Here is a 14,973-nt window from a genome sequence, read left to right as displayed (position 1 = left end):
CCCACTTCAGCTGTCTGCCCTTGGTCTTCTCTTTGCTGGCTTCTCTGTCATCCACACCACTCCCCGGTATCCCTCCAGCCTCCTCCCTCTGGCAACCCCAACCCCATAGCAACGTCCTTTGATCCTTCTGATCGAAGCTCATCTATTTAGAAGGGCCTTCACTGACCACCTCCATTGTCACTCTATCATCACATCCTCCTTTATTTATTTTATACTACTTCTCCCTTCCTCAAATTATCTTTATTATTGTTAATTCCTAGCTCCCACGACACACTGTATTCACTAATATATTTATGATACCTAGAACAGACCCTAAAATGCTGAATGAATGAATGGTGACATGCTCTTCTCTGGCTGCAGATGGCAGACCTGCATGCCGTCCCAAGGGGCATGTACGATGGGCCTGTGTTTGACCTGACCACCACCCCCAAAGGTGGCACCCCCGCAGGCTCTGCTCGGGGCTCTCCTACTCGGCCGAACCCACCTGTGAGGAATCTTCATCAGTCGGGATTTAGCCTGTCAGGTGAGTGGGACAGGCTCATCAAAAGATAAGAGAAGGGGGAAGGGGAAGATCAATGTTCTGAGGCCACAGGGTGTTCCTGAGAACTCAACCTGAAGGAGTTTTCCAGCCTAGCACTGGTGTCAACTTTAGGGAGAAGGTTACTGGGGCAAGGAGGAAGGGTCCCTGAATTGACAAGGGGTCCTGGTAAGAAAGTAAGACAAGGCAGTCAGGCTGAAGACCAGGTTTAAGTGGTGACTGATTCTGCCTAGAGATCAGCCCTGGTTGGGGGCAGGGTCGGGGAGCTGGTCCCCTCTATGAATTGATAGTGATTTCCAGCATTAGCCTATGAGCGCTATGCAACATAGTATGTTTTCTTTATTTGTCCAGATTAAAAGATAGCTTAAATTATTTTTATGCTCAAATTGCAGTAGCGTCTTCTAACCTAGGATTTTTATTATATTCTCCCATTCCTAATAATTATAATAATGCTAACACTAGCTACCACTGATTGAACATCTACTATGTGTTAGCCATGTGATTAGTCTTAACCTATTCTTTACGAACTCTCTGATATAATTAGAAAATAATCATTCAGTTGCTCCATAACCAGTAGTCTTAAAATGGAGAAAAATAAATGTAGATTCGCATTCCTATAATGAATAATTTAAATGTGAAGGAAGTAAGATAACAAGAAAAGAAAGACATTTAAAGGTAAAATTACAGCATATGAGGAAAGGGTAAGGAATGGGAGAAACAGAAACATGGGAGAAAGAGGTAAGGGAGACCTACGGGAAGAAAGACAAAGGAAAAGAGTTTAAAGTTTGGAGGTAACTTTGCCAGAGGTCACATTCTGCTAGTCATAAGCAATTTTTTTCAAAGTTTTTGCCTTTTTTTTTGTTGTTGTTGTTCTCTGGCTACCTTAATTCTTAAGCTTTTAGAGGCTCCTTTCTGAATAGACCCAAGCATACATTGAAATTTCTTTTTGTGCTGTTGTCACAAAGACCTGACCATCACTGCTTTGCACTGTGAGATCTTGGGCAAGTGACCTAACCTTTCAGAACCTCAGTTATCTCCTCTGTAAAACAGATAAGGGTACCTCTCTCAAACCATGGTGGTGAGGATTAAAGGAGATAATGGTTAAGCACCGAAAACATTGCCTGCCACAATGAGTGTCACGTCTTTGTCATTGTTCTTCTTCCCAGTATTATTATCATGCTCTGGGTCAGATGAAATCTAGATAAGAACTTGGCTTTTCCTACCAGAGGCTAGTTTTTGGGGCCATAAGAAAAGTCTAGAAGACCTGATAGACTGGAATGGAAGTTTCTTGGGAGGTGAGACCAGCAAGGCACTTCATATCTTGCACTCTTAAAATTAACCCAGTTTCTCTCTTGCCTACATCCCCCACCTGCCACTCTGTTTTTTTTTCCCCCTGGGAATTTATTTCCAACTGTAGGCACTCAAGTGGATGAGGGGGTTCGCTCAGCCAGCAAGCGCATCGTGGCGCCCCCAGGCGGCCGTTCTAATATCACATCTCTGAGTTAAGCAAGCCTTCCTCAAAGAGAGGGGCAGAAGCAAGAAGAGATTGTTTTGAAGCCAAAATGGTACACCGATATTTAAGAAGGAAAGCGAATCCAAACGGTTGTGATCTAAAGAATCAATAAGCCTCAAGCCTTATGTTTCTCCAATGTTACGCTCGCTTGCCTAGCTTTACGAATATTGCTTTGTTTTCTGTTTATGCATAGCCTTGATTTGTTTGACTCCCCTCCCCCCATTTACATGCATGCAATCAGACAGGCCACTAAGGTAAAAGAGTCTGCTCTATCATAGTGTTGAGAGCGTGTGTAGTGCTGCATCTTATGACAAGGGGACAGACAAGCTGGGACGTCAGGGAAATGAACAAAAGGGACGCAGGTTATTTGGGGTGAGTGGGTGGTGGGAGCCTGGAGCAAGGTGGAGGGTGCAGAGGGGCTGGGGTAGGGCATGTAGGAGGGAGGTGGGTGGGTCAGGTGAGCGGAAGGGGTGTTGTATATTGTGTTGATGACGTACGTTATTTCCATGGAAGATAGCCGCTGTGGCAGCTGTCACATCACCCCAGCTCCCTAGGGTCTGCCGAGAAGGCAGGCAGTCTTTGGGTTCTGTTCTTTGTCACGTCCCCTACAAGTAAATTTTGTTTCTTTGAACATTTATTAAAATGCCAAGACCCAACCATTTCTTCCACCTGCTTGATTGTGCCAGTGTTTGCTCAGGCCTCTTTCTTAGTGTTGCTTTCAAATCCTTCTCTTTCCTGGGTTGGGAAGGCCAGGCAGGGACAGAGCAAATGACACTTCTCTTCCTCTTGCCCTCCCTGCCTCTTTGGTGCTCTTAAAAGCCAGCAGCTGAGAACATAGCACAGGCCCACGTGGTGAGGGCACCCACAGCTTAAAGATGCTTCCTTCTAAACACGGCGAGGTCACCTCTCACTCTTCTGTCTTTGCAAACTGAGAAGAGTGGCATGCTTCTGGCATCCCAAGTCAGGATTTTAGCTCAGATGAGGCAGAATGAAGGGCCTCTCTTACAGGCAGTTTGTGTTTGATTCTCTTGATCCTGGCACATCCATGATAAATAGGAGTTTTTGAAAGTTGGTTTTATTAGGTGTTCCCTAATTTTTACCGTAATAGGTCATCTCAGCTTATATGAAAGTCAAGTGGGGAATTGGGAAAGCCAAAATCAGTCTTGAGCAGAGGGAGCACATTTTGTGGACCTGGTTCCACCTTTCCATTCCAAACCACCTGTTTCCCCTTCCATTAGCAGAAACTCTGGGGGAACTTTGTGTCTCAGTCCTAGAATCTCCCCAAGTGAGTGGAAGTGACATGATGCAGTCTTCCTCATGGGGGCACCTGAAAGAAATTAGTGTGGGTGCTTTGATCTACCTTGTCTGTCAGAGTTGAATATCTCTTTCCCTATCATGCCGCTTCTGAAAATTCAGTTTTGGAGCAAGTCTTGTGAGCAAGATAAGAATCTATAGAACCAAGATGCTCATTTTCAGAAGAAATATGTTCAACCTGGGATCAGACTTCCATGCTCTGGGGAATCCAAGTGGTAGCACCTGTAACCCTGTGTACTAAGTGCTTTGAAGAGAAGAGCAGGCCTCAGACACCTTTTAATTGCTTAGGAGAAACCATTATCTCTGACTGCAGGTTTGAATAAGTTGAAGACCAGAGAAAAGTACACACTGGGCTACAAAGGAATTTGGAGATAGCCAAGGAACAGGATTTCCCCTAGCAAGCTACCTTCTGTTCAAATCATGAAAAAAGACTATTTCCCCTTAGAATAGGGAAGCTTGCTATTTTAAAGCTCTTGTAGTGCTTTTCTTTTAAGGGAGATGTAGTAAAAGGGAAAATGTAGCTCTTAATTTACACTTCAAAGATGTGGGGGTCTTTCAGAGAACTCAGAATAACGGTTTTATGTGCAGAGAGAGTTTGCCAGATCTGAAGCATATACCTCATTGACTAGGCTGTTACTTTGGGATAGGTTGCAGTACCAGCCACAGCCAGCAGATAGAGGAAAAGACACACATAAACTCGCTTCTGAGCGTCCACTTCTGCACTCTCTGCTCTGCTGTTACTCAGCCCCTGAGTCTGACTCATCCCTGCACAACCTCTCTGTGCCATGAAGATAAGTCTTCCATGGCCAAATTGGTCATCCGCACTGCCCTTGGGACTTCCGAAGTGAACCATTCCACCAGAACCTTTGATTCTGCACAAGATTTCCTTGCTCTGGGAACAACCCCCAAATGCCCTCGGGAGGAACAACATGAGCTCAGGAAGCCTCTCTTTCTTCACTTACCATTACTAACTCTCCAAGCATAGAAATCCCTGGGAATTGCGAGAATAACTCCCACTATTTTAAAATTTATATTCAGATTTGTTTCGTTTCGTAAGACACATCAAACAGGCCTATACAAAAGGTTTAGGAAAAGAAAACAATGGTGAGTCCTGGCCCTCTTCGAATTCACTGGCACCTCATGCAAATGTAGGAAGGCACGCTGGATCGTCTATCTGATTCCCAAGCTGTCCTTTGCCATCTCATCCCTTGGCCTGCCCCCCAACCCTGAGGATGCCCCTGCCATCCCCCCAACCTCCGCATATTGCCTCTGAACCCAGATGGCAATCCGTCCCGGTTCTCTCTGAGGGCCACGGGCTTGGGTAGTGTAAAGGGTGTTTGGGAAATTGTTAAATCAGTTACCCGTAGTAGAGCTATTTCTTGTACTTCTAAGTTTTCTAGAAGTGGCAGGATTGTAGTCATCCTGAAAATGGGTTTACTTCAAAATCCCTCAGCCTTGTTCTTCACGACTGTCTATACTGAGAGTGTCATGTTTCCACAAAGGGTTGACACCTGAGCCTGGATTTTCACTCATCCCTGAGAAGCCCTTTCCAGTAGGGTGGGCAATTCCCAACTTCCTTGCCACAAGCTTCCCAGGCTTTCTCCCCTGGAAAACTCCAGCTTGAGTCCCAGATACACTCATGGGCTGCCCTGGGCAGCCAGCATTCATTGTAAGTTCCCTCTTTGAAAACTGGTGTGTGGGTGTTCAGTTCTGTGTCTGGTGGGTGTGGACAGACAGTAATCTCCTGTGATCTGTGCTAGCTGTGAGGCAGCTCTGGAACGTGAAGAGCTGTTTGGTTTGAACCGTGAACAAAACTGTGTTTTGAGTTTAGCTGACATTAAAGAAAAAAGTTCATCAAGTGACTGTTAATGTAAACCTGGTTATTAAAATAACTATGAAATTACCAACATTGTTCTCCAGTCTTCTTCTTTGTGTGATGTGCATTTTCACCTATAGTATTAAAATTGCCCAGTAGAACTGAAAGGGTTAGTAAGAGGGGCAGGCAGATCTGCTGATAACAGAGTTGTCTGGAGAAAAATTGGGGGCTTCTATTTTTGAAATTGAGTTGTTAGTTTTGACCACCAAGCTTGATGGCCATTTTGAAACTTTGGAGAATGAGTAAGTTTTTTTCTTCTGTGGATCATCAAATTTAGTATTATATGCCATTTGGGATAAATCTAGCTAAGTCCAGAACAGAGCCATAAAGCTTTTTGTTTTGGGTTTTTTTTTTTTTTTTTTTTTTTGGTCTTTCCCCTAAAGCCTTGCTATTTGATTGTCTTGCAAGCATTTTCTGCTTCTTTTTAATAGCCTAGACTTGAAGAAATACTCAAATTACACCCATACCAAAGTATATTCTTTAGCAAATGGATCCCAAGGAGTAAAATCAGTGTACGGAAGCATTATTTGCTATATCTGCTCTTAGAGCTTTCAGGTACATATCGGCAACTTGAAGATTCTGAGAAATCCTGTGATAAAGGTCTTTCAAAGTTTGCCTAATTCAGGGTTCTCAAGCTTTTGACTACTGAACCCTTCTATCCCATCCCATCTTTTAGCATCCCACCAAACCTATTATACTACACCCTTTTGAGGGAAACACTGCTGAATCCAGTTGTAATTTGTTGTGCAGATCATATTTTCATCGCAAAAGTTAAACTAGTTTACCGGGGGGAAATTGGAAAGTGGAATTTTAAAGTCTGGTGCAACTGTAAAGTTCAGTCAGGCAGACTCAAGTGTAGTTGGATCTAAGTGCTAGACCCTGACATCAGAGCGTTGCTTCTTTCCACTTCGGCCCTGTGTGCCTTCAGTAAGTGCTTCCTTCTTAGGAAAGCTCTTTTTTTATTATTATTATTTTATTTGAGATGAGTGTCCCTCTGTTGCCCAGGCTGGAGTGCAGTGGCACCATCTCAGCTCACTACAACCTCCACTTCCTGGGTTCAAGCAATTCTCCTGTCTCAGTCTCCTGAGTAGCTGGGACTACAGGCACGCGCCACCACAACCCGGCTAATTTTTTTGTATTTTCAGTAGAGACAGGGTTTCACCATGTTGGCCAGGCTGGTCTTGAACTCCTGACCTCAAGTAATCCACCCGCCTCGGCCTCTCAAAGTGCTGGGATTACACCTGGCCAGGAAAGCTCTTTTTATGTGGGACAAAGTTGGTTGTCAGCATCTCCAGGTTTTCATTTCTCCTGCTTAGTAACCTCAGAAGAAGGAGAGAGTCCCTCAATAGTTCCCGCTGAAAAGACTGATTCAGTCTGGCTTGGGGCATGTACTCACCATTGACCTAGTCATTGTGGCCAGAAGAGCACGTGGGACCAATTGGCCACACCGGATAACATACCTGGCCCCTGAGCCACCTGAACCACATGGACTCCCAATAACTCCACAAAGAAAATCAATTTGTGATAACTGAAGAGGGATGGATGCAAGGAAGGCAAAAAGAGCCGTGGCCGTGGCACCATTCGCAAGCTTGCAGGGCATGAATGTTTTGCGGGGTGATGTGGAGGTTGGGACGGGTGGGGAGGAGATGGGATACCAGGGGATGGCCATTTCTGATTAATTGCTTTTATATGTGATGAGCCCCTGTTGGTTTGATAGAACAATGCCCTTGATACAGGAGCATGGAGTGATTATACCTTTTAACACAGAAGCTCAGAATCCCAGTCAAAAGCTGCTCTAAGTGCATAAAGAATTAATTATTTTACAGTTGAAGTTCGAGTTTTGATGTTTAATAAGCTTTGGTTTATAGCCCCATTTTATGGCTCTAACTCAGGATTGGTGAAGCGCCTCTCCCTGCTCATGACCGAGGCAGCAGCTGAGCTCTGTTTAGGATTTGAGTGGGTTTAAAGGCAATAGTCAGCACTTAACAAACTCAGGATGCAGCAGTCTGAAAGGCATGAAGAGGTTTTCTTCTTAAATGGTGAAAGATACACATTGACTTTCACATCTCTTCCTTCAGGGTGGAGCTGTTCAGTGGCTGAGTCACGTTGACCAGGTGGGGAATGAGAATGCTGAGTAGGAGACTAAAAAGGGCCCTCTGGTTCCAAATAACTTTCTGGAATCAGCTCTTCTACCACCAACCCGTCACAAAGGAGACCCGGACCATGGGCAGGAGATGGGGGATAAAAAGGCCAAAGTAACCTGCGGAAATGAGATCACATGCTTAAGGCTGGTACTTTTCAGAATCTGAAGAGTTCTAGATCCTGCCCTTTGCTCAGATGGCTGCTAAGCACACAGCAGGACACTTAACATGACCTGGACAACAGGGTACTTCGCATGCAGAACTTCGGAGGCCACAAAACTTACAACAGCCTACTATTTCAGGACAAGCCCAGGGAGCCAGCAGCTTGCTGGCTGCCCACCCACTGTGGGTCTGAGAGGTGGTGACAGTTCCCTTTGTTCTCTCCTAAAGCAGAGGTTGCTTTTAGCTGCAAGAGTTCAGAGTTGCCTGTTAACTTTCTGTCCCAGGTTATGGACCTTAGAACTTCTGCCTGCTGCTTTGGTATATGGAATGGGGCACGGATGTTGAGGGGTAGGAAGGCAGAGTGCTAAAGAAAGAGGTGCATAGGCTGCCCATGGACTTAGGGGCATAGTGAAAGGCAGAAACTGGAATTCTGGGCTGTGTTCCCTGAAATGCGACTACTAGAGAGGTAAGGATTTTTAGTTTTTATACATGTGGGTCAAGTAAGCTATACTGCATTCCATAGTTGCAGAACATCATTTCTGTCACAGAATATTATTTCTGGTAAGGGACATTCCTCACAATAGGAAATAGACATAAGAAAGGGTTACTTTGGACACCCCAATGCTATCTCTGGAGAAAACAATTACACACACACACATACACACACACAGCTGACAAAGAAGGGTCAGTGGCTCATTGTTTACAGAAGACATTTTAATACACATAGGCACATTTATATTATATATGCTACAGCTCAACAGAAGCACTTGTTTCCCATTCGAGGGCTGCCAGATCAGCTGCCTGTTCACAACAGCACAGATAAGTGAAGTTTGAAATTTTAATATCAGTGTTTAATATCAGTCAGACACACTGAATTTGTAATAAACAGGAATCACAGACAGATAGCAGGAAACAGGATTTTATGTAGACAATACAGGGACAACTGGGTACAGAAACAAGCTTGCAGTGCTTTTTGTGCCTTTTCATTCTGCTTTTGAAGAGCTAAAGCTTTAGCATTACTCCCTCAGCCACAAGCAGCAACACTGGTCCCTACTAGCTATATTAATACTCTTTCTTCCTACTTATTCTTCCATCCAATCTACAAAACTATGATAATAGAACATCTAGTGGTTTCTGGTTGAAACTTTCCTATCAGAAGAAGCCTAGCTACTAATTAATTAGGTTACCATAATTAATTTAGCAATGCTCTGTGCTGGTTGCTATTCATTCCTGCCCTAGCAATGACCTCAGGCAAAACCAGTGCCACCATGGCAGTGGGTTAGCCATTAGCAGATGACTTCCTGGAATTAGGGTTGTGGCATAAGTTGCCGGGTTTGACTGCCCTACGCATCTACTAGAGGTCACTGAGGGTGTACTGGAGGTGGGCAGCTCTGTCACAGTGCAAGAGCCTTATAGCTGGGATGCTCTTGGACTTCAAAACCTGCTCAGACTTTGCAGATGCTCCATACAGGCAAGGGAAGCACTGGGAGAAAAACATTCAAGAATACCAGGCCAAAGGATTTAATAGTCATCTTGTTTTCTAAAAATCACAGCTCTGAGCCTCGGTTGTCACAACTCCAGAAGAGACATGTTCCACCTAGTGGGATATTAACGTTTAGCCCAAGTTATAGAATAAAACCAAAGGATCTGATGTCAACAACTAGCAATGACCATAAAGATTTAAGAAAAGTTTAAATTTTGGAAAAGTTTTTTGTTCTCATGTTTAAAATGCACAGTGGTGGGAGGTGATTACAATCAGTTGTTCCGCACTGTCAGATACCATGGTTTTGCTTTTCAAACTTGAAATACACTGTGTGTCATTCACCTGGCTGGCACTAGAAATCCATCTTACTCTCTGAGCCTGTGCTCTCTCATCTGTGCATCCATGGTTCCCAAAAGCCCACAGAGGTGCTTCAGTCACAGAAGCAGCTCACTGGAAATAAAACTAGGGATTCAGCCTACAGAGATTGTATCGGGTTCCCATCCCATCATAAATGTATACGTGTGAAATGGCACTATGGCTTAACTCTCATCACAGTGGAGATCCTAATGGTTCCATGGCTCTTTGGTAAGTGTAAGTACAGAAAAATTTCCCAAAGCCTCTTCTTGGGAAGGATGCAAACAAGGTCACAGCGAGAGGAGGAACCTGGTTACTTAGGGAGGTGAGTCCACAGCACATAGAGGCTTGAATCAAAACAAACGAAGGATAGAAGTAAACATGCAAGTAGTCCCTGACACTCGTGGGGTTACCAGACTGCAGCAGAATCTGGTCACTTTCTTATTCTTGCTCTTTCCAACACATCCCCTTCTCTGAAATCGAGTCAGGGCAATTGCTTCAAGTTTATAGTGTTTGGAGAAAAACAGAATAGCACAGACAAATGATGTGGGAACTGTAGGGAAAAGGAATCAAACAAACAACAAAAGAGCTGGCTTTTAATTATGTAACAATAATATGGTTGCTATTAGAGAAGCACTATTTCACAGCTCTGCCCGAAACTCTGGGCCTATTAGCTCAGTGAAGAGAAAACTGTGAACGCCAAGCTGAAGTTTAGCTCTGGCTTTCTACACATACTTGGTTGCCCCAGTGTAACCCCTTTATGGAAAAGCCTTGCATAAAAGACAGCCATCTCTGTTTCTTCGGTCCATTTTCACTTGCCTGGCTTCCCAAATGGGCATCAGTCAGGTCTTCCCAGTTGCCAGCTTACTGCCATCTTGGTGTGACACATGCTCTCCATAAGTAAGGACAGGTTTAGGTACTCTGAGTAGCCAAGAGGTGAAAACAATCCCCCACCAAGCCTGTTCACTTCTAGACCCTACCCAGGGGCATATGGGTTGCCAAAAATAGTTCTTCTGTAAAGATCTGTGTATCTGTACAGTGGAGTTACATCATATGCACGTCTCACTTACGTGAATTAAACTTTGTGGCAAATCAATAAATAAAATATAAAGAAAAAGAGTGAGACATCAGTGATATTTTAAATAAGTAGGCAATTCTGCCTGCCATTCTTGTAGTAAGCACAAGGGAGAAGGGATACATGATACCACTGTTCTCTTAGTCTCCATGAACTTGCCTGGCTTGGATGTGTGGGCATTCCACTGTTCTAAGAGTAATTCTAAGGCCAGGTTCGGTGGCTCACGCCTGTAATCCCAGCACTTTGGGAGGCCCAGGTGGACGGATCACTTGAGACCAGGAGTTTGAAACCAACCTGGCCAGCATAGCAAAATCCTGTCTCTACTAAAAATACAAAAAATTAGCTACACATGGTGGCACACACATGCGATCCCAGCTACTTAGGAGGCTGAGACACAAGAATCACTTGAACCTGGGAGGCAGATGTAGTGAGCAGAGATCATGCCACTGCGCTCCAGCCTGGGTGACAGAGCGAGACTCTGCCTGAAAAGAAAAAAAAGAGTAATTCTAGTCTATAAAAACAAGTATAATTTGTTCAACATTTTAGCTCATCTGGTATTAGCCAAAATGAGACCAAAAATAAAAATAACTAAGTCAAAACAAAACAAAAGCAATGACTTGTTTCATTAGTGAAAGGTGACACTGTATTGGGCTTTACTGAGAAAAGATACTTCCCATATACGTTATGGGTAATTTAAGGGGTTTTTCAACGGTAAATTTTACTATCTTCTAAATTCATTTCTAACTTAGACAATAAACCCCATATAAGATGCAACTTTTCTGAACTGCAAGGTGGACATACTTTCAGTGTGATGACACTCTTTTCTGATCCTCTCCAGATACAGGTCTCTGCTAATCTTCAGAGGACAATTAGCCCTCAAGGAACATTCTTCTTGGAAGGAGAGTGGTGGGCTAATATTTAGCAATTCACTTGTTAGGAGGGAAAAAACAAGCATTTACCAGTTTCTGTGGTGTAAGTGCTCCCATTATTACCAATTTCAAGTTACCACCTTCACATTGTTGAAGAGGGAGCTGGGAAGTGGTGTGCATGGCAGGCTCCTGCCGGCTGAGATAAGCGGATCTAATGCTGATTCACGCACATCACTGGAAGGCCCTCATCCATCTCTGTTACTTTTAATCTGATTCCATTCGTGCCTCCCTGATAGAATTCCTTATCTTTATCCAAGTAGCCTGGGGCATTCTGACCACTTTATGAAACTTTTGAGGTCTGAAAAGTCTCACTGAGTCCTGTGTCCATTTGTCCATTTGTCACTGCGTAATTAGAAGGAGTGGAAAAATAAATCTATATTCATATATTAATTTTAAAATAAAAATAAAGGCGGTTTAGAATAACAACTATAGCACTAAAAAGGCAGGGTATGGCTCATCTAGTATAACCCTCTCATTTTAGATAAATAAAGTAAAGCACAGAAAGTGGCTAAGTGACTTGCTCTAGATCACACAGTTGATTGATGTGAAACGACATCCCAGGAGCTCAGGCCCAGGACCCTTCACTGTGTTGTGCTGCCTTTTTTGAAATATATTCATTCACATTTTCTAAGTCATGGTGTGTGGAGTGGCAAGAACTACTGTCAGCTTTTCTTGACATATGTAATTAGAAGTTTCTGGCATGAGATTGTCCCAAGAAGAAGACATGAGGCCTTTACAAGTTGTTATTCTGACCATCCTCATCTTGTGGGTCTTTGGTTTGTTCCAAGGCTAGATTTGGTTGTCTTTTGTTAAAGTCCCTGTTTACTCTTAAAAAGAAAAAAAAAAAAGATGTTTTATTCTTTGAAAAATGAAATGAAAGGTTTAAGCTTTTGAAATAATATTAAGCCCAATAATTTATAAATAAGCATAAGCCAAGGAAATCTTTTAAAAGGCTTTGATTTTTAAGTGTTTAAATCCTAATTCCTCTTCCCTTCTCACAAACAAAAACTTGATGCTAGGCTAATTTATCAATTAAAAAATGTTAAATACCTTACAAAAAAGGTTTCTACATTTTCTATAATAGATTGCATCATTTTCCCATTAGAAAATAATTTTTAAAATGTTAAAAATATATTTTCTCTGCAAGTAAAGTCTGGCTGAAACATGCCACCATTTCCGGGGCTGTTGTTCTCCCAGGAATTACTTACTTTTCTCTGTTGAAAATTATGAACTCCTTCTGGACAGAGTCAAGGTGCTCTTGAAGAAGACATGTCTTCCAGGTGAACGTAGAAAAAAAAAATAGAGGTATAGTTAGCAGACAAATGAGGATCTTCAAACAGCCAATAACCTGTTGACAGTCTATTCAATGAATAGCCCCAAATTGAGAAGTAAGTAGTATCTTCAAAATGGATGCTATGTGAAGAAGATTAAGGAAGCTGGCAAAACAGGAAGCACCAGGAATCTGTCTCCCCTCCTAGACAGCGATTGCACTGGCAGAATCTGTCTAATGTCACTATTTTAGAACTCTGGAGTCTATTGAAAGCTTGCAACTTTCAGGGAAGGCTTGGGTGGCAAAGCGCAGTTAATTATGACCAACTTAAGCTCTCAGCACAGCAGCAGCTACCCATCCCTCATCCTCCAGCCCCATGGGAGGGAGCTGAGCACACACATGTTCCGGAGCAGTTTGCACACAGCCTGTGAGAGTCAGGGTGGAAAGAAAGAACCGTGTTCTCCAAATTCTGAGGATCTGTGCTTCCAACCCTACTGCTTCTGATCACAGAGGTGCAAACAAAATGCTTGATGGCCATTGTTGTTGCACCTCCCCCACAATGTTGCCAGCCACTCTCCCTCAGGCTGAAGTGACTTCTGGGAGAATTAAAGGGCCAGCACCTTTTCGCCCCCTTCATTTTTCTCCTTTCCTCCTTTTGGGAGCCACACGTGAAAGGCTGGGACATTCAAAAACAACTGCATCTGTAGGGAAAATTAGAAAGTGACTGCACGTGCCCAGGAAAGGGTGCAGGCTCAGAAAAGACCTATGAAGATCTTATGTTTACACCTCAGCTGATCCTTGGCATGGAGACAGCTTACAACAATAACAAAAAATAAAAAAATAAAAATAACAAAAAACAGCAAACCCTGGGGATGGGAGAAATCTGATTTTCCTAGATTTATCATATTATTAGATTCAAGTGTCCAATACAAAAAATAACAAGGCATGCCAGGAAATAGAGAAGTATGGCTCATTCATACCAAAAAACCTATCCCTTAAAAAGACCTAATAGTAGCTCTACTAGATAAAGACTTCAAAACAACTATCTTAAAGGTGCTCAAAGAGCTAAAGGAAGATGTAGAGAAAATCAAGAAAATGATGTGCAAACAAAACTAAAATATTAATAAAAATATAGAAAACCTAAAAAGAAACTAAAAAGGAATTCTTGAGCTGAAAAGTGCAATAACTAAAATTTAAAAATTTGCTACAGGGTTTCAGTGCAAAATTGAGCAGGCAAGGAAGGAATCAGTATCAAACTTGATGACAGGACAGTGGAAATTACTGAGTCTGAGGAACAGAAAGAAAAAAGATTGAAGAATAATGAACAGAGCCTATAGCAAGCTTATCCAACCCACAGCCCATGGGCCACATGTGCCTCAGATGGCTTTGAATGTGGCCCAACACAAATTCATAAACTTTCTTAAAACATTAGGAGATTTTTTGAGGGTGATTTTTCTTTAGCTCATCAGCTATCGTTAGTGTTAGTGTATTTTATGTGTGGCTTAAGACAATTCCTCTTCTTCCAACGTGGCCCAGGGAAGCCAAAAGATTGGACATCCCTGGCCTACAGAATGTATGGAACACCATCAAGCAAACCAGTGTACGTACTGTGGAAGTCCCAGAAGGAGAAGAGAGAGAAAAAGGAAAACAGAATACTTAAAGAAATCATAGCTGAAAGGCATGAGCCCCCAAATCCAAAAAGGCACAGTGTATCCCAAGTAAGATGAATTCAAAAAGACTCACATTGACACATAATATAATCAAACTTCCCTTTTTTTTTTTTTTTTCTGACAGACTTTTGCTCTGTTGCCCAGACTGGAGTGAAGTGGCATGCTCTCAGCTCACTGCAACCTCCTCCTCTTGGGTTCAAGAGATTCTCTTGCCTCAGCCACCCAAGTAGCTGGGATTACAGGTGTGCACCACTACACCTAGCTAATGTTTGAATTTTAAGTAGAGGCAGGGTTTCATCATGTTGGCCAGGCTGATCTCGAACTCCTGGCCTCAAGTGATCCACCTGCCTCAGCCTTCCAAAGTGCTGGGATTACAGGTGTGAGCCACCATGTCCAGCCAATATAAGCAAACTTTCTAAAGCCAAAGACAAGGAGAGAATCTTGAAAGCAGCAAGAGAGAAAAAAATTTGTCAAGTACATCATAAGATGATGGGCAGATTTCTTATCAGAAACTTTGGAGGCCAGAAGGCAGTGGGCTGATATATTCAAAATGCTAAAAGAAAAAACCTATCAACCAAGGATCCTCTATCTGGCAGAACTGTTCTTGAAAAGTGAGAGAGAAACTAAGATGTTTCCAGATAAAAGTGG

At 42.9% G+C, this 14,973-nt stretch overlaps 2 protein-coding genes across 3 annotated transcripts in view; one reads left to right on the top strand and one right to left on the bottom strand.

The window, feature by feature from the left end:
• DPYSL3 (dihydropyrimidinase like 3) overlaps positions 1 to 5,272 on the top strand; it is a 118,742-nt gene extending 113,470 nt beyond the window's left edge. For both annotated transcript variants that reach the window (XM_004042763.5, XM_004042764.5), the window contains exons 13-14: positions 361 to 523; positions 1,956 to 5,272. In XM_004042763.5, coding sequence (XP_004042811.1) covers positions 361 to 523; positions 1,956 to 2,044 — 252 coding nt within the window. In that variant the 3' untranslated portion in view covers positions 2,045 to 5,272. The remainder of the gene's footprint in view (positions 1 to 360; positions 524 to 1,955) is intronic.
• A 2,965-nt stretch (positions 5,273 to 8,237) lies between these two features.
• Positions 8,238 to 14,973, bottom strand: part of STK32A (serine/threonine kinase 32A) — a 152,320-nt gene continuing 145,584 nt past the window's right edge. Inside the window, exons 12-13 of the mRNA XM_004042765.5 lie at positions 12,594 to 12,658; positions 8,238 to 12,212 (exon numbers count right to left, since the gene is read on the bottom strand). Coding sequence (XP_004042813.2) covers positions 12,119 to 12,212; positions 12,594 to 12,658 — 159 coding nt within the window. The 3' untranslated portion in view covers positions 8,238 to 12,118. The remainder of the gene's footprint in view (positions 12,213 to 12,593; positions 12,659 to 14,973) is intronic.

This window comes from Gorilla gorilla, chromosome 4 (assembly GCF_029281585.2).
Source record: "Gorilla gorilla gorilla isolate KB3781 chromosome 4, NHGRI_mGorGor1-v2.1_pri, whole genome shotgun sequence".
Lineage (NCBI taxonomy): Eukaryota > Metazoa > Chordata > Mammalia > Primates > Hominidae > Gorilla > Gorilla gorilla.
This window is presented reverse-complemented; position numbering and strand designations above follow the sequence as displayed.